The sequence below is a fragment of the Azolla caroliniana genome, unplaced genomic scaffold, assembly GCF_043228905.1.
Source record: "Azolla caroliniana isolate FFs.n. ecotype wild unplaced genomic scaffold, voAzoCaro1.0.p SCAF_11, whole genome shotgun sequence".
Lineage (NCBI taxonomy): Eukaryota > Viridiplantae > Streptophyta > Polypodiopsida > Salviniales > Salviniaceae > Azolla > Azolla caroliniana.
In genome coordinates, this window is record NW_028230446.1 from 9254255 (window position 1) to 9274265 (window position 20011).

Below are 20011 nucleotides of genomic sequence, written 5' to 3' on the forward strand. Positions count from 1 at the left end.
GACGGGAGTTCTCTTGTAGATACATGCCAGAGCAGAATGGCATGGCCGAGCATAAGAATAAGACGCCGGTAGAAGCCGCAAGGGCGATGCTTGAAGAGAAAAGCATGCCAAAGTTTTATTGGGCCGAAGCAATTCGGACAACCGCTACATCCAGAATCGGATATCTACCTCAGGGACAAAGTTGTCGCAACACGAACTGTACTTCGAGCAGAAGCCGAATTTGGCACACCTTCGGGTGTTCGGTAGCATTGCATATGTGCATCTACTGACGGAAAAATGGAGGAATTTAGACGCGAAAGATGAAAAGTGCATTATTGTTGGTTACTCGGATGAACAAAAGGGTTATAAGTGTTATAACTCTTGATCGAAAGCGGTTCGAGTTAGCCGAGATGTCATTTTCAATGAATTAGCATCCTAGTACTTCTTTCCACCTGAGCCCAAGCCGATTGGTATTTATGATCCAGTAGAATCCGGAAGAGAGAGAAGCATCGTGGACTCCGACCGTCGGATAGTCCAACTTCTCTCCGGATGAGTGGACCGAAACCAGATTGGTTGAGTCGGAGTGGTCGACCGGATGATGAGTCGGCGAGTAATAAAGACTCGGTCGTGCTCTCCCTGCACAAGGAACTGAGGAGACGGTTCATGCGCAAAGAGAAGGGGAAGAAGAAGACCCCTGAGTATGACATTGGCAGAGCTGAGTCAGATTGGATTGATTCCGACTCCAACTCAAATGAAAAGGAAACTCTGAGAACAAGGTCAAAGTCAGCTAAGAAGGCCGCAAAATCGGCGAATTAGGAATTGCACCGATCCACCCACCAGAAGAATCCCGTGAAGAGGTACAAGTATAATGAGTATATGGCGCATCGCTATGCGTACATGACGAAAGTGGCGGTAGTGTGTGACCGGAGAGCTACGCAGAGACGACAAAGGATGCAATTTGGTGTGCCGCACATAGGAAGAGATGCACGCATTCACGGAAAACGAGACATGGGATTTAGTTGACGTACCGAAAGGAGCGAATCCGATTGGTTGCCGATGGGTATACAAGGTGAAATACAATGTCGATGGCTCAATCAACTGGTACAAGGCCCAGTTAGTGGCCAAGGGCTACGCACAGCAGCACGACATCGACTACGATGAGACCTTTGCGCCGATCACGAAGATGACGATTGTCCGCATGAGCATCGATTGCAAGTCAAAAAAGGATGGTGGCTTCTCCCGGGTGAGGATAGCGGTCTGGATGGGCCCGTACCTTTGAGCCAGACCACCGAGGTAGATTTACACCATTTCATCCTCGTCTATCGTGACGTCAATGGACCCTAATGAGTCGCAAATCTCCTTTATTTTTGCAGTGTAGTCTAAAATTGACGTATCCTTCTGTCGGATATTATTCAGTTCTTGCTGAAGCTGTAGCTTCCGGGTTGAGGTACTTGTGGCGAAAATCTTTGGTGAAGTTGTCAATTGTCTAAAGATTCGTGTTGATGTGTTGAAGGTAGACATCTCTAGCCTGAACGCGCTCTTAGATGAAGTGATAGTGCACTTCAATATGCTTTGTGTGTGCATGGAACACCGAGTTCCAAGCCAGATAAATACTGCTCATGTTGTTGCAGTAAAGGGGAGTCAGATCCTTGATGGGAACACCCAGATCCTTCAGGATTTGCTTCAACCAAATGGCTTCACATGCAGCCACAATTGTGCCCCTGTATTCAGCCTCTATGCTTGAAAGAGTGACGGGTGGCAACTCCTTGCTACTCTAGGATATTGCTCCACTACCGATGGAGAAAACAAATCCGGAGGTTGATCGTCAGTTGGCTCTATAGCTGGCCCAATCGGCATTTGTGTATCCCTCGAGTCGAATTGGTGTGGCCCATTTGTAGAGAATGCCACAATCCATTGTGCAGCTCACATATCGTAATACTCGCTTAGCGCAATCCAAGTGAATGTCATGTGGTTTTTGCATGAATTGGCTAAGGAGGCCAACCTGATAGCTGAGGTCGGATCGAGTGATCGTGAGATAGATGAGGCTCCTAATCGGTTGTTGAGATTCGATACTGAGTCGGCTCACACTCTTTTGTGCCAGAGTCGACATCCAGTTTGAGGTTTTGATCAAGACGGGTTGCCATAGATTTACACTGAGTCATCCCGAACATGTATAACAAATTAATGATGTAGTGTCCTTGAGAGATCATAATGTCGTTTGGAGTCTGAATTACCTCGATGCCAAGGAAGTAATGGAGCTCCTTCATGTACATCATCTCGAATTTGCTGGAGAGGAGGGACTTGACCTTGTTGATGTCGACTAGATTTTCACCTCCAATGACCAAATCATCCACATATAGGATGATGACAATCAGGCTTCCAGAATCACTTCTTATGTAGAGGGAGTTGTCGGATTTCGACATTCGGAAGCTGATTTGATGAAGATACTCAGTGATCTTGGAATGCCAAGCTCTAGGTGCTTGTTTGAGGCCATAGAGTGGCTTCTTTAGTCGTCAGACTGCTTTCGAATGGGTGCTTGATTTGAAGCCAGGTGGTTGTACCATGTAGACCTACTCTTCTAATTCGCCTTGAAGAAAGGTGTTCTTGACGTCCATCTGGTGGAGGTGCCACCCTTTTGCCACTGCAAGTGCTATCACGGTCCGCACAACCGTCATCTTTGCCACCAAGGCAAAGGTCTCTTCATAGTTGACTCCATGTATTTATGTGTATCCTTTCGTTATGAGTCGAGCTTTGTAGCAGTTGAGAGAGTCTTCAGCATTATACTTCACCTTGTAAATCCATCTACAACTGATTGCTTTTTTATGGTGAGTGGAGAACGAGATCCCATGTCTCTTTCTTGCATAGTGCTTGCATATCCTCATTCATTGCTTCAAACCATCGTGGATCCTTGGCTATTTCGGAAAAAATTTCCCATTCTTGAACTGTCGCCACCTTCATCATAACGGCATAGTGGTATGCCATATAGTCGTTGTAGCCAAATCAGCTAACCAGATTCTTCTCTCAGGTGGAGCGACGAAGTTTCTCATTCACCAATGTGACCTCATAAGAGGCACATCAAAGCCACCGAGCTCACTGTCGAATGAGTGAGTCGATTTGTTGTTGTTGGATTCATCATCTTCATATTCCGGCATTTTGGCCTTGCCTTTGTCCATCTTCGAACTTGGTTGAGATGTGCTTTGCTCGCTTGAAGACTCTTGTGGTTCGCTCAATCTAGTTGAGATAAGACTTTCCTTGGGTATTGACCTTAGTTGATCATCATCTTCTGTGTTGTCGAGGTCGTTCGTAGATGGTTTGGGAGGAGTCAGGTCGGGTTCAAGAGAAGTATTCCTTGCCTCCATTTGATTGAAGACATCGTACATGTCGACCTATTTCCTTTTCGACTCCACTCTTGAATTTTTGGAAGTGTCTAAACATTTCGCTCTTTTGCCGCATGGGGTAGATCCAAGTGTGCCCGGAGAAATAATTGATAAATGTGACATAGTATCATCATCCTTCGAATGTTGCCGTCTGAGCCGCTCCCCATACATCAAAATGAATTACATTGAGTAGGCCTTTGCTCACGTTCCTCTCTTTCAGGGAAGGGTGCCGATGTTTCTTGCCAAATTGGCAGGCTGCACATACGCCTTTAATCTCTTTCTATTTGAAGGTCGGGAGCCTGATGACAACTCCTTTCAATTGCATCGCCTTGAGTTTATTGAGGTTGATGTAGCCAATCCACTTGTGCCATAGTTCTATGTCGGTGTTGGCTTTGGTGGCCCTTTGCAAACATGGCCGATTTCATCTCAAGCGAATCGAGAATGAACATTCGACCTTCTCTTCATCCGTGAGTGATGAGTCGGCCCTCTTTTTTGATGAAGCAACCACCTTGGTTGAATCGAACTTGGATCCCTTGCTCAACAATTTGGCTGATTGAGACCAAAATCTTCGTGATGGTTGGTACATGCAAGACATTATTAATGTATATTTGGTTACCTTCTTTGCCAAATGGGACATTACCGATATGTCAAATTGGATGAATAGTGTCGTCTCCGGTTTCGACATAGCCGGGTCGATCTGGCTCTCGTAAGTCTTGGAACCATTCTTGATGAGACATCATATGGTTTGAGGCACTGGAGTCGACGAACCATACATCTTTCGGATCGGAGGCACTAGTTGAAATAGAGGCCGACATAGAATTTGCTCTATGTCTCATCACAAACATTCCACCGTGATCCTAATAGTCGGAGTTGGTGGTGTAATTGGTGAGTTGTCGACTTGTGGAAGCTGACTCACGCTTCTTCTTCAGGCACTCTTCTTCATGGTGGCCGAGTTTTGTCAGCTCGAACTAGAATGGAAGCTCCCCCTTCTTTCGTCTTGTTTCCGAAATCGGGAGTTGTTTTCATAAGTCGGACCTCGTCCGCCTCGTCCTTGGCCGAATCAGCCTCTTCTTGTCCGACCGCGTCCTCTTCCTCCATCCGAGTGTGAGTAGAGCATGTGGCCTTCCGAGGCGGTGCACCTTATTCGAACATGGTTTTCTTCAACCAACAACATTGATTGAAGATCGAAGAAAGAGGGAGGATTCTCCCTTGCTAGAATGACGATTCAATCTAGTGGTGCGAGGCCGCCGAGGCATATTTGCACCATCTCATCATCCTCCACGTTGACACTTATTGAGCCGAGAGAGTCACAAAGCTCCTTGATCTTCGAGGTGTAGCTTGTGATGGACATATCCTTTTGTTGAACGTTATTCAACTCTTGGTGGAGTTGAATCTTTTGTGCCCTTGTATTGGCGGCAAATATCTTCTTGAGATTCTCCCAAGCTTCTTTTGGGGTCTTGGCTTCCTAAATGTAGCCAAGCATGTGGTCATGGACACATGTCGCCAAGCAATACATCACTCGGCTTGCGACTTGCTCCCATGTTGAGTATTCAAGAGTCGTTGGATCGGGTCGATTTTCTTGTGCTCCTTTGATGTAGCTCCAATAGCCTTGGCCGACAAGATGCAAAGTTATTTCTATCCAACTTCTCGCCGGGGAGAGCGCTCCCCATTTGAGTATTCATTATGTTGATGAATATTTCTTTCTTCTTCTTTTCCTTCTATCTTGAACACGAGCTATGTAGTGGCACTACGATAACGATGAGCCAATTCTTCTTGAATCATTGGCATAGACAAAACACATGTGGTTGGACTAGATCGAGCTACTAATGCGCTCTGATACCATGTAAAGAATCGATGGTATGATTTTGTGCAATGGAATAGGTTAGAGATGTGTGTTGTGTGTGTGCGTGAGAGAGAGAGAGAGAGAGAGAGAGAGAGAGAGAGAGAGAGAGAAACACAAGATAGACAAAAATAAAATGAAGTACCCAAGAAGATTGTGTATTAACAAGGAGAATTAATAAGTGTGTAGACTAATAGAACACAATTACTTGATACGATAATAGCTTAATAATAATTAACTAAGATATAAATAACTATGTTGATGGTTATAGAGAAGAGATTATCTAGTTCTCATGATTTGATTAATTATGTCCACTTTTCTGCTCACTTAGGATCAACATCAACGATCACTCTAGTACCAAACCTTCAGATTGCAATACCATTTAACATTTTAACGTTGCTAATAAGTATATGTTCTTCCTTCATCATGCACTTTGTTGCATGCCTTGTGCTTCCCATGTATTCTTGCAAGTTAACATCATTATACCTTGGCCAAGGAGACATCTTTAGGTGGTTTCTAATATGTAACACCCTCATTGATAATATTCAATTTAAGCTTCCCACAAATATATGCACATTCAATAGTTTTGATGTTTGCATTTACATGTTAACATCTATAACACGATTATTTGGATATTGCATAGTTGTGTGTAGTCCTTAACAAACCCAATCTTAACGAATTCATGTTGTTTGAGCAATCATTTGTCTAAGGCTACATGGGTGACCTTCTTTCCAACAACCTTTTGACATTCCTAGAGTGCTCCATGTACGCATTGTGTTGGCCCCTTCCCTTATGTATAATAACATGACTTATGTTCATTTTGTTGTAACTGTGGACTTACCTTATCATTACTACATAAGTGGACTCTTTGGTTTATAACGACAAACAAGAAACACAAAAAGTGGATAGGCTGCTTGTATCTAAAAGCCAGCTAAGAACGAAGAACAAAAACAGGGAGCGAGAGAGGGCATCACATGGTAAAGCATTAGTGTGAAAGTAATGATGAATAATGAAGTGTGATGATGCATATGTATTTTAAGATATATATACATATATATTCCATTAAAGACAGAGAGAGAGGAGGTCATACCAATTGAAAGGTAGATGTGGTGTGTTGTACACAGAAATGTGTGTGTGAGGGTTTAGGGGGGGGGGGGGGGTTGGCGAAGGAACAGAATCCTCTTTCTTTCTCTCTCTCTCTCTCTCTCTCTCTTTGGAGTTTTGGCAGGCTCTATGAGACTTGGATGATGATGATGATGGCCTTGCGTGTTCCCTCCCAATCCCTGCACTATTCCACATTCCTTCGTCCAACGCCACGCCGCCTTCTTCTTTTGCTTACCCACCCTCACCCTCACCCTCACCATCACCACCATTGCTGTCATCGATTCCTTTCGAGCCTTCCGGTCGCCACTTCAACCCCCCTTCCAGCTCTCACTCTCGTGGGGACACCAGGTTTGCTCATTTTTTCTGTAACTCAAGAAAATCAATCTTAATGATTAGTATAGCAATCAAGGATTCATATTCAGGAAGTTGTATGCATACACATGACAATCATGCAAACGTACACCACAGTGTTAATATTTGCAAAACAAATCAATGTCAAATGGCTGTCCTTGTGCCCTAACCAGGAGATGCTGTCTTCTGTAACCAAGTAATTATGTGTATCAATTTGACTTGACGGCAACTTCTAAAACTGAGATATTTTACTTTTACTTAAAAGTTGGAACGCAGACCATAATCCTTGGGCTACAATTTAAATGCCTTATCTTTGTGAAACTTTCCTATTGCAATACCTCCTTCATTTTTTTGTTACATGTGTGGGGAAATTGGAGCATGGAATCCATAAGGTAAATGGATATTCAAAGAGACAGATACCATATGATTAGAAGTGGCCATAAAAGTTGAATTTTTTCTAACGTCAGGTGACATCTTCTAATGTCTCTGTCTTGGATCACGCTGGACAATGGGAAACAGCCATCCTCTAACATGACATGTAATGTCCATAGAGGAAAAATCCTCACTTAATGATGGGAGATAAATTAAATGTTTTCTACATAGCCGGAGATGAGTCTGAAGCAGTTTTAGACTAGGGTTGCTTTGTTTATGTCAGCCGCATAGTTGTCAGTCATCTGTTGCTGCATCTATCGTAGTTCCATCACCTACTCCAACCTCTTTGTCGGCATCAAAGTCCATCTGCTCGTGCTCACATTTTATGCATCACTCTTCACCTTCCACGCCAATTCTTCAATTGAAGATCATGATTCCTTCTATGATGATCAGTTAATTTTCAACAATGTATCTATATACGTTCCTTGACTGAGTCATCCATCATCAAGACACTTTCATATCCATCGTTTCACGAAACATCGTTTTATCCTGAAACAAAGTCGTGAAACAGAAATAATCATTTCTTGTGACTATGGAAGTTTTATTGTATTTATCTCAAACCCTCTACCTTTTTTTCCTGACCCCATGATGCCAAGCAACTATGGGACAATCATGATTGGCCATTACTTGGTTAAACTATATGGCTCCATTCTAGAATCAGAATTGAGTATATGGGCAGAGATGAATGGCTGCCGTTCAGCTGGACAGACAGGCTTTTGGAAGGGGTTCACAACTTTGGATCACATATTGACCCTCCAAGCCCTTATTGAGGAGGCCAGAGCCCATAATAAGAGGATTTATTGCTGCTTTGTGGATTTCTGAAAAGCCTTTGACATGACGTTGTGCCACGTGCTTGGCTTATGCAACGGGTAGGCGTCCTTGGTGTTCCTATAGATATGCAATGGGGAATCTATGCACTCCATGAATCCGTGTCAAGAAAAGTGCGGTCGTCCAAGGGTTTGTTAGAGGTGGCGGCTAGCACAATCGGAGTGAAGCAAGGATGCCCATTATCACCCACTCTTCGGTCTCATTTACGCCAATAGAAACAACATCGATAGTTACTCCCGCTTCAGCCTCGGAAACAGTTTCCACTCTTGCTCGGGTAAGTGATACAGTGTTGATTGCATCCATTTCTAATTCTAAGGACATGGCGGTCATGTCCGCTCTAGACATTGCCCTATGTACTAGCTCTTTTCCATCAAAATACAATGATTTCTCTGATGTATTTGAGAAGAAAAATGCTGATCGCCTGCCTGAACATCGCCCATACGATTGTCCAATTGACTTGAGATGGTGCTTGTCCTCCTTTTGGCCCTATCTATGGGTTATTTGAACCTGAACTCAAGGCCCTCAAAATATACATTGAAGAGAATCTCACAAAGGGATTCATTTGCCACTCAAAATCTCTAGCTGGCTCTTCTATCTGGCTCTTCATTCAAGGATTCTCTACATTGGTGCAACCCCTTATAGCACTCACTCGGAAGGATTCTCCTTTTTGTTGGACTCCTATAACCCAACTAGCATTCGAGACACTGAAGAAAGCTTTTACCTCGGCGCCAGTACTTCTACACCCAGATCTGACCAAACCATTTACGATTGAAACTTATGCCTCTGACTTTGCCATTGGTGCCATTCTCTCTCAATCAGATAACAACAAGATCCTTCATCCTGTTGCCTTTTATTCTCGGAAGTTCACAACCCCTCGTGATCAACTACCCAGTTTACGACAAAGAACTCTCTGCCATTATTGCCACCTTTGAAGAATGGCGTCCTTACTTGGTGGACGCCCAACACTGTGTCCAGGTGGTGACCTATCACAAGAACCTTGTCTACTTCACCACTACTTGCATTTTAAACCAAAGGCAAGCGCGATGGTCGACCTTCCTGGTTGATTACGACTTTGAAATTGTTTTTCGTCTTGGTGCCCAACATGGTAAAGCCGATGCCCTATCTCGGCGTTCGGAATTTGAAATCCGGCCAGGAGATGGGATCTACAATCAACAATCATGTTGTCTCCTACAACCACATCAGATGCAACTCTTTGCAGCTTATATGGGCGTGGATGAATCATTACTCAATGCAATAGCGACAGATATTGCCAACGACAAATTTGCAAAAGAGATTAAGGAGAATCGAGTCAACAACTCCACCATAAGGGAGGTACAAAATATTCATGACCAATTTATGTTTCGGGATGGTTTTCTTTTCCAGAACAGCTTAATGTATGTCCCAGATGGTCTGTGTCGTATTCGTATCGTGAAGGAATGCCATGATGATGTCCTAGGTGAACATTTTGGCGTTGCAAAAACTTTGGAGTTAATCTCTAGAAGTTATTGGTGGCCACAACCTTGAAACTTGTTAAAAAATTCGTGAAAACATGTGATACATGTGCTCGCTCCAAAGCAGTACATCATCGTCCCTACGGTCTACTTCAACCTCTGCCAATTCCAAATAGGCCATGGGCCTCCATCTTGACGGATTTTATCACCGACCTTCTTGACATTGAAGGATTCAATTCAGTATTGATGGTGGTTGATAGGTTCACAAAGATGGCGCATTTTATTCCATGTTCTAAAGCAATTTCAGCGATGGAAACAACAGATCTATTGTTAACGAATATTGTGCGCCTTCACAATTTACTGGATGACATTATCTTTGATCGCGGTCCCCAATTTATGTCTCATTTATGGAAACGCCTCTTCCAGACTCTTGGAACTTCCACAAAATTTTCGACAGCCTTCCATATCCTGAGACAGACAGACAACGGAACGAGTAAATCAGATCTTAGAGCAATATCTCCGATGTATGATAAGTTATCAACAAGATGATTGGATCAAATTTCTTCCAATGGCTGAGTTCTCCTACAACAATACTCTCCACACATCAACTAGCGTAACACCCTTCTTCGCAAATGATGGGTTCCACCCATGCTTTAGCATAGCTATCTCTGCTGGTTCTGTGAATCCATTTGCTGAAGAACGAGCTCGTCTGATGAAAGAAGTGCATCATGACCTATCCCTAGAACTCTCCATTGCTCAAGAATGACAAAAAGAGAAGGCTGATTGACATCGGCGGGCTGCACTTGGTTTTAAAGTTGGTGACATGGTCTGGCTATTACGTTGGCATATTCCGACAACTTGCCCATGCAACAAACTTGATTACAGAAAGTTGGGTCCGTTCCGCATCATTGACAAAGTCAACCCTGTGGCTTTCCGTCTTGCTCTTCCATCACACTACCGAATTCACAATGTCTTCCATGCATCGCTTCTTGAGCTCTATCATCCATCCTCAATTCTAGGAAGAAGCATCGAGCCACCCTCCCCTTGTGGCTTTGGCGACTGGGGATGAGTACGAAGTCGAGACCATTCTAGACTCGCGCAAGAGCTGACGGAAGCTCCAATATTTGGTCTTGTGGAAAGGATATCCCATCTCTGAGGCCACATGGGAGCCCGCTATAAATTTACTCAATGCCCCGGAAGTGGTTTGTAGAGAATCTAACTCTAGTAGAGTTTAGTATTCAGAAGCGTAGTGTGTGTGAGAGAGCGAGAGTGAATGTATAAGCAAGAGAAGGAATTACAGAGAATAACCAGAAAAATAAGAAAACATAGAGTAGGGGGATGACAACTTATGCACTTAAGAGAGCTATATTAATTATCTAAAGATCATCAACTAAACTAAATGGCCAAAGGGGGTTTTATATACAAGTCCTCAAGGGACTGCCCTAATAAATGTGTTGGTGGAATCTAACCAAGATATCCACTTGAGTACGATTTTGTCATAAGAATATCTAATATTCTTTGACCACACTAACACTCGACAACTACATGGATTACAATAAAGTGTGCTCACACACTTTTTCACACATCGTCCTTTTCTTCATAAGCACATGTTCACAAGTTGAGCTTGATTCTCAACATGCCCCCTCAAGGTCAATTGTGTCCTCTTAAGCTTGGTTGTCTTGGTGTAGTTGAAGACCCAATTGCAGTTGGTCGGACTACTAGACCGTGGTTTTCCCATTGTTCCTATGTACTCGATCTTGATCTAGCAATGTCGATCTTGCCAATCCAAAATTTCGAGCTTCAAAAATTCCGGGCTTTGGAAAGTCTTCCTCTAACATGCCGGGTCAAGTCGGATTAGATGTGCCGGCCTTACTTTGCCGGTGCGGGTCTCACTCTTCCTCTTGTATCGTGTTGATTCTCCATGTTTTCCTTCGTCTTTGTACTTTTACTCTCCCCCAAGCTTAGCAAATCGAGTGGTCTAAGGCCTAGATCCATTGAGAATTGCCGTAGCTTGTCGAGACGTAGCGCCTTAGTGAAAATATCAGCCACTTGCATGTTGGTGCCAATGTATTGGAGGTCAATGTCGCTGGCCAATATACGCTCACGGATGTAATGATAGTGCACCTCTATGTGCTTAGTCCGGGCATGAAACACCAGATTCTTTGTGAGTTGGATGCTGCTGAGATTATCGCAATGGATCAGTATTGGCTTGTTCACCAATTCGTTGAAGTCTTTCAGCTGTATTTTAAGCCATACAGCTTCGCAAGCAGTTACAGCTGCGGCCCTATACTCTGCCTCAGTGCTCGATAGAGCGATTGTTGGTTGTTTCTTGCTGCTCCAAGAGACTGCGCCACTACCAAGTGAAAACATAAATCCCGAAGTGGATCGCCTATCAGATGCATTGCCTGCCCAATCAGCATCCGTGAAGCCTTCGAGTCGAAGTGGTGCTCCACGCTTATAGAAGATACCATAATTAAGTGTTCCACTAATATAACGTAACACTCGCTTAGCACAATCCATGTGAGTGTCGCAAGGGGTTTCCATGAATTGGCTAAGAACCCTGACCGGATAGCTGAGGTCTGGTCGGGTGATAGTTAAGTAGATAAGACTCCCAATTATTTGGCGATACTGTGTCGGCTCACAGAATTTTCTAGAATATGTTGTTAGCTTCATATTTCGATCAAGGGGTATCGAGATGGACTTACATTCAGTCATTCCGAACTTGTAGAGCAAGTTCAGCACATAGTGTTGTGAGAGTAGGAACTGTTCTGGAGTTTGAATGACCTCGATGCTGAGAAAATAATGTAAGTCATTCAGATCCTTCATCTCAAACTTCTGCAAAAGCAGCTTTTTAATCTTTTGTGTCTCGGGGAGGCTTTCTCCACCGATGAAAAGGTGATTGACATACAAGATTAAGAAGATGGGGCTTTTGGGATTGTTTTGAACATACAATGAGTTATCAAATTTTGACATCCGGAAGCCAATGCCGTGAAGATATGATGTGATCTTTGAATGCCATGCTCTTGGAACTTGCTTCAGTCCATAGAGCGGCTTCTTCAATCGGCAAACTGCATCTGGATGTTTGTTTGATTCGAAGCCAGGTGGTTGCATCATGTAAACTTCCTCCTCGAGCTCACCTTGGAGGAATGTGTTCTTCACATCCATTTGATGCAAGTGCCATCCGTTCACTGCCGCGAGAGCAATTACTGTCCTTACAGTGGTCATTTTTGCCACCGGGGCAAATGTCTCGTAGTTTATGCCATGGGTTTGAGCATACCCTTTGGCGACTAGCCGAGCCTTGAACCGATTGACCGTGTGAGAAAAGCTGTTAATAGCAGTAGTGGAAGAGTTAGAACAAAATAGACACAGCCAAGCTATGAGAAGGCTGTTAGACAACAGTAGAAAAAATGGTTGCAAAGAGTAGAGACACAGCCAAAGAGTTGTGCTTGTTTCTAAGTAGCAGCAGAAAATAATCTTATTACAAAAGAGGCTGGTATAAGCCTATTTATACAAAATTGGGAATGGTTGTTTGGTAGTTAAGAGACTCTTGTGCTACCAAACAGGTACAATAAACTAGGAATAAAAAGGGAATATCTTGGAAAAAGTGGAAGAGACAAAAGGCATTTAAAGCATTGCAGATTCTAGAGAGAGAAGGCATTTAAAGAGTTGTAGATTCTAGAGAGAGAAGAATCTGGGAAGAGAGAATGTAGTACAGAGATAATAAAGTTGAAAGAGAGTGCAGGTCTGGAGCTGCCACCCTCCAACAGACCATGCCATCCGTATTATGCTTTATCTTGAACACCTAGCGGCAACCAATTGGCTTTTTCTTGATTTCAGAGGATAGGACTAAATCCCAAGTATCGTTGTCAAACAATGCGCGCATCTCCTCCCTCATTGCCTCGATCCATCGGGGATCTTGGGCAACTTCTTTGTAAGTCTCGGGTTCTTGGTCTACTGCGACCTTCATCATGAATGCATAGTGGTGGGCCATGTACTCATTGTACCTGAACCTAACTATCGGGCTCTTTTGTCGGTTCGATTGACGGAGTTTTCCTTTGGTCATTTCCGGGGTCTTCTTCATTTCATACTTGCTGTGGACTGATCGGGGTGAATGATCTGAGTCTTCACTAGATGTCATGTCCTTGGCCTCTTGCCCTTTTTTTTCTTTTTACGGGTGTAGCACCAAGGTGACAGCACATCAAAGGTTTCTTCATGCTGTGCAAGACTCTGATTGCTGGATGACACCTCAGGTGCAGTCAGCTGGAGTGTGGGCAGACTCTCTGCTGGTTCTCTACCCATAATGGTCATTAGCATCTCTGCTTCTTCACTCTGAGAATCTGCTCCAGATCTGCTTGTTTCGAGCACGGTGGGGGTCGCTGATGTTGGGCCATACCATGATGTCACCTCATCAAATACCACATCTCGGCTTACTCGTGACTGTCGAGTGATGGGGTTAAAACACTTGTAACCCTTTTGCTCAAGTGAGTAACCGACAAAGATCATCTTCTCCGATTTTGGGTCAAGCTTTCTCCGCTTCTCATCGGGTACATGCACAAATGCAATGCTGCCAAAAACCTTCAAGTGTGAAAGGTTTGGTCTGGCTTTGTCCCAAAATACTTCTCGTGAGGGGTGATGTCATGGACACCCTCGGTTGTGCACCTATTGATGAGATACACAGCCATAACTGCTGCCTCTGCCCAATAGATCTTGGGCATGTTCTTCTCATGCAACATGGTGTGGGCCATCTCAAGAATTGTGCGATTCTTCTGCTCAGCAACACCGTTTTGCTGTGGTGTGTACCGGCAAGAGAATTCCCGGTGAATCCCCTTCTCTTCTAGAAAGTCCTTGAACTTAGTTGAGAAGTATTCTTGGCCACCATCAGACCGTAAGCATCGAATCTTGCGATTCGTCTCATTTTCCACGCAATTCTTTAACTTGAGAAAGTGGGAGAAGACCTCACTTTTCGACTTCATTGGGCATATCCAAGTATGCCGCGGATAGTCGTCAATGAAGGTAACGAAGTATCTACACCCACCAATTGTCGATGTTTAAGCTGGGCCCCATACATCTGAGTGGATGACGTCTAGCAAGGCTTTACTCACATTTCTTTCGCTTAGGAATGGATGCCTATGTTGCTTGCCTAGTTGGCACGCCTCACATAACATTATCAAGATGTTTCGAAGTAAATCGTGGCAATCCGTGCACAACCCCTTTTGTTTGCATTGATCGGAGTTTACCGAGGTTTACATGGCCAATCCTTTTGTGCCACAACTCAATATCAGACTCCGCCTTGTGTCCCTTTGCATACATTGCTGTGTTCACCTCAGTTGCATCAAGAATAAACATGCGACCTTCTCTCCTTGCATGAGCGATAAGTTGGCCTTTATCCTTGATGAAGCAACCTTCCTGGTTGAATCGCACTTGCATTCCTTGTTCGACAATTTGGCCAACCGAGACCAAATTCTTTGTGATTGTCGGGACATGCAATACATCCTTCATGTAGCCCTTGTTGTCGTGATTGTTAAGGGCCACATCTCCAATGTGCTCAATCATGTGTGTGGAGTCATCACCGGTCTCCACCACGCCAGGTCTCTCGGGTTCCCTCAAATTCATGAACCATTCTTGATGACTTGTCATGTGATTTTAGGCACCTGAGTCCACGAACCATACATCATCAGGTTGGGAAACACTTGTTATCATGCTATTCTCTTGGTGTCAAACATCGGCGCTTTGTTTTCTAGGTCAGCCATCACAGCATAGTTTGTTTGCTGCTGGGGTGAGGCAGCTGAGTCATTCTTCTTCTTCCGACACTCGGCTTCAAAGTGGCCAGGCTTTCCACAATACCAACACTCAGTTTGCTGGTTCTGCCTGGTTGATGCAGGCTGGTGGAAGCTCCCCTTTTTGCCGGAATTCCCTCGGCTGTTTCGACCTTCTTGCTGCCTGGAATTAAACTGTTGTGGATGTCGTACACCTCTTCAACGGCCATTCCTCCCCCAATTTCCACGACCACGACCGTGACCTCGACTGAGATCATCATGTGTATATAGCATCTGCCCATCAGATGCTGTGCTTTTCGACCGTGTATGGTTCTCCTCAACCATTAGCATGGATTGCAAGTCGAAAAATCTTGGGGGGTTCTCCCTTGTTGTTATGGTAGTTCGAAATGAGCCATATTTTTGTGCAAGGTCGCCAAGACAGATATGCACCATCTCGTCATCATCAATGGCAACATTGATGGAGCCAAGTGAATCGCATAAGTCTTTGATCCGGAGGGTATAGTCCGTCACGGACATATCCCCCTGCCGAATATTGTTCAACTCCTGCCGGAGTTGAAGTTTTCTCGCTGTGGTTGAAGCAACGAAAATCTTCTTCAAGTTTTTCCACGCTTTTGTTGGGGCTTTTGCATCTCGAATATAGCTTAACATGTGATCTTGCACACATGTTGCCAAATAATACATTACACATGTTGCCATATGGTGTAGTTGGGACTTGTAATATTGGGGGCTGTTTCTTGAGCTTCCTTGATATAACTCCAATACCCTTGCCCAACTTAGTATTGCTGCATCTTATATTCCCAAGATGCGTAGTTGTGCTTGTCCAACTTCTCTGTTGGAAGTGCGCTACCCATTTGTGCATTCATCTCTCTGATTTAGCTTGATTCGTGTGCTCCTGTTAACGTGAGCCTCTTGCCGTGCAACACTACACCGATGATAGCTGGTTTGAAACAACATCTCTAGCTGCTCACACAGTTTCAATAGTAGAGCTCAGTGAAGGATCTCTAACCCTCATGCTCTGATACCATGTAAAGAATCTAACTCTAGTAGAGTTTAGTATTCAGAAGCGTAGTGTGTGTGTGAGAGAGCGAGAGTGAATGTATAAGCAAGAGACGGAATTACAGAGAATAACCAGAAAAATTAAAACACACACAGTAGGGGGATGACAACTTATGCACTTAAGAGAGCTATATTAATTATCTAAAGATCATCAACTAAACTAAATGGCTAAAGGGGGTTTTATATACAAGTCCTCAAGGGACTGCCCTATTAAATGTGTTGGTGGAATCTAACCAAGATATCCACTTGCGTACGATTTTGTCATAAGAATATCTAATATTCTTTGACCACACTAACACTCGACAACTACATGGATTACAATAAAGTGTGCTCTCACACACTCGACAACTACACGGATTACAATAAAGTGTGCTCTCACACACTCGACAACTACACGGATTACAATAAAGTGTGCTCTCACACACTCGACAACTACATGGATTACAATAAAGTGTGCTCACACACTTTTTCACACATCGTCCTTTTCTTCATAAGCACATTGAGCTTGATTCTCAACATGGTTCGTGATTTTTATCTCCGATATCCTCACAAACCCGGACCTTCTTGAAGCCGGCGCGTAACGGGAGGATAATGTCATGAACATTGACTCAAATTTTAGCATGAGGTCCTTGTATATATATATTTCTCCTAGACAAACTCAGTATAAACCTTTGTATAAAGGGTGGTATGTAAGACTCAGTATGCTGGATTGAGTATGTAAGACATGGCATGAGCATGCTTATCACGCATCACTACATGTATAAAAAGGGTTGATCTCCCTTGTTAACATCAAGGAAATCAACACCAGTCATGGAATAGATATTCTTACTCATTGTCATCAACTTCTCCATCTCTCTATCTCATCAACTTCCCCATCTCTTTATCTTCCAATTGTTCATTCGTGACCGTCTAGCAGCCTTCTCACAGCTTGGCTGTGTCTAATTTGTTCTAACAATTACTCCGTTGCTGCTATTCAGAGTTTTTCTCACAAGGGTTAGATACATATGGGTGCATGCCCCTCAAGCCATCCACACATATCATTCACTCACACCCTTTCCTATCTATCCACATGCACACACATGTGCATGTATTCACATTCTCATATACTCACACTCACACTCACACTTGTTCTCGTGCACATTATACATTCACACAATACCACTATAGTCTTTCACCCTCATAATGCTTATCAATCTCTGTACATCTCGTACGGTAACAATCACTGTTGTGTTTCTCATAAAATAAGAGGGAGATACTATTGCCTCTTTAAACAAGGCTTTGGTCCACTATGCAAGTTAATGGAATGAGAACCAAGGATTCTAGAACTCAAGATAAAGACAGAGAAAAGCTGTTGAAGGAAGGACAAGCAGCCACACAAGCTCCTCAACAAAGAGTGATCACAACTTTCTTTAGATTCATCACTACTCATGCTACAAGTCAATCAAGGGCTACACAACGGGCTGTCGACCAGGACATAACAGAAGGCGATAACAATGTCATGCATTGGGGCCCCATGTACCACGATCTTACCACCCTTGTCATTGACACATAAAGGCCATTATCTCCCGCCATCACAAGTGCTTCCCTTGCTCCGGAGATCTCCATTCTGGATTGACCTATGCTAGAGATCTATCAAAGAAAAAAGTTATAATATATCTAACTTGAGAATCTTACATGGACCTATAACAAGATTCTTTAGTCTCTTTTTAGTTTATTTACTTTTTTTAGTAAGTAACATTGATTTATTTTGATTTGTTGTTCTCAAAGATGAGACAACACTTAATATGTAATCTCTTGTTTGGTCTTATAGGCCATTTTAGCCTCTTAAAAGATGTTGATATCTCTTTCTTTCTGTTTCTCCATTTCTGAAATGGTGGGCAATTTAGTTTAGATTGATGTAGGAAATCCGCCACACTCTACAATGATTTGTCTTTCCATGCTCTGTTAGTTCATTAGCAATGTCATGATGCTTTTGTGTTATGATATGAAAACCAACTAAAATCACATCGACAATTTCTCCATTTTTGAAATGGTAGTAAACTATGTACAGATTGATATAGGAAATCCTAATACGTTTCATTGATCATCTTTCCATCCTCTACTAGTTAAGTGGCACTGTTGTGATTCTTTTGATCCATGATATGAAAACCAGCAGAAATCACGCATTTGTAAATAAATTGAGGGAATATGTTTCGAACCTTGTACATCAACATTATGAATCGTTGTAACTACCTATGAGATAATAGCTATAAGCATTAGATATTCCTTTTGAGTACCACCTAGATAAAGGAAAAGACAAACTAACATGGGACATCAAGCATGCGTGCCACGTGGTAGCATGTGCTTACACATTCCTAGCTGTGGTATCTTAGGCACCTATATAATGCATTTCTTTTAGAAGCAATTTTCTTAAGGGGAAGGGGTCATAGGGAGACATTTGGCAGATGTAACTCCTATTGAATTTGAAAGAATTGATTTTACTAAACGTTTTCAACTTCTATCTGAGTTTTGTTTATGTCTCTTGTAGAATTCAAACCTCGAACCTCTTCTCTGTAAAACAATTGACTTCTATTTTGTTATATGATTTTCGTCATGATTTAAATCTTAACTTCTCTATATGATATCATTTCTATACCTTTTGTTTCGATATTACTCTAGTTCGTTTAATCTTTCCAGCTGTGAATAGAGGCCCTGCTCCTGTTCACAAGCATGCATCACACTGTTTCGACAATGTTAGTATCGAGTCCTTACTTCTAGGTTGCTATATATGACAAGGTCCATCAATTTTGTATAGAACAATTTTAGTATAGTACTTTATGAGACACACTCACACTCAGTCTATTAAGATTTGTATTTATTCAAATCTTCCAATATTGTTGTTCTTGCATTTATATGTAATGATCTACAGAAAATGTTTTTAAAAAATAAGAAAGTAATTCAAATCGAGTTTCTAAAGTTGAAAACTATCTTCAAGTGATTCAAAAGCACAGTTATGCATTCCATCTTAATCATTGCACGCTGTACACAAGGTTCTTACTTTCGTGTTACTTTTCTTAGATAACGTGAATGGAGCATTCCAGTGTGCTGCTATACGGGAGAAACTCAAACAGATGAAGATACATCTCAGTTCATATGAGCCAGGCGGGCAAAGAAAAACACTTTGTCCCATGGTTTGTGCAATTACTCCCTGACATTACATTGTTTTTGACAGTTATTTCATGCTTTTACCAATTAAGTTTCTGAGAATTGTTTCTAGTGTGGAGGGGGACAATCTGGTGAGCGGAGCCTTTCTGTCCATATATCTGATGATGGGTGAGTATTGTTCCTTTGCTTACTCTAAACATTGTAATACCTATCTATTAAATGATCATATTCTGGATGTCATGTTTTAGCTACTTTGCAAAATGGAACTGTTTTCGAGGAAAATGTGGCTGGAAAGGCTATACTGAGGTAAACAAGAAGAAACTCTTCTTTGTCAATATTGTAGTATGACATAACATCTTACTTATGTGTCTTTACAGACAAGGAAGGGTATGCGAGCAAGTTATGAAGAACGAAAATCTTTTGGAGAAGTAAAAAAGGGGCCCATTGAAGAAGGCGTCCATCTACAAGATCTATCACCAGCGGTATGCTGTGGAAAATATGATATTAACTTGTTGACATGTGCTGATGTATCTGTTTTGGGAGCAAGGAAGACTTATGTACCTGCATAGGATTGTTAGGTAGTCATTAGTTGTTTCATGTATTAATGTTGTGACTCTTATCCCAGCTCATTGCTTATATCTTTGTTCACATGCTTGTAAAGTGTGATGTGCT

The 20011-nt window shown here is 42.7% G+C and overlaps 1 protein-coding gene across 1 annotated transcript in view; it reads left to right on the forward strand.

Annotated features, from left to right (window-relative positions):
- Positions 1-6437: 6437 nt before the first annotated feature.
- LOC147857713 (primase-helicase Twinkle, chloroplastic/mitochondrial-like) overlaps positions 6438-20011 on the forward strand; it is a 28281-nt gene continuing 14707 nt past the window's right edge. The window contains exons 1-5 of the mRNA XM_087327688.1: positions 6438-6648; positions 19253-19365; positions 19452-19507; positions 19588-19645; positions 19717-19821. Of these exons, the coding sequence (XP_087183814.1) occupies positions 6441-6648; positions 19253-19365; positions 19452-19507; positions 19588-19645; positions 19717-19821 (540 nt within the window). The 5' untranslated portion in view covers positions 6438-6440. The remainder of the gene's footprint in view (positions 6649-19252; positions 19366-19451; positions 19508-19587; positions 19646-19716; positions 19822-20011) is intronic.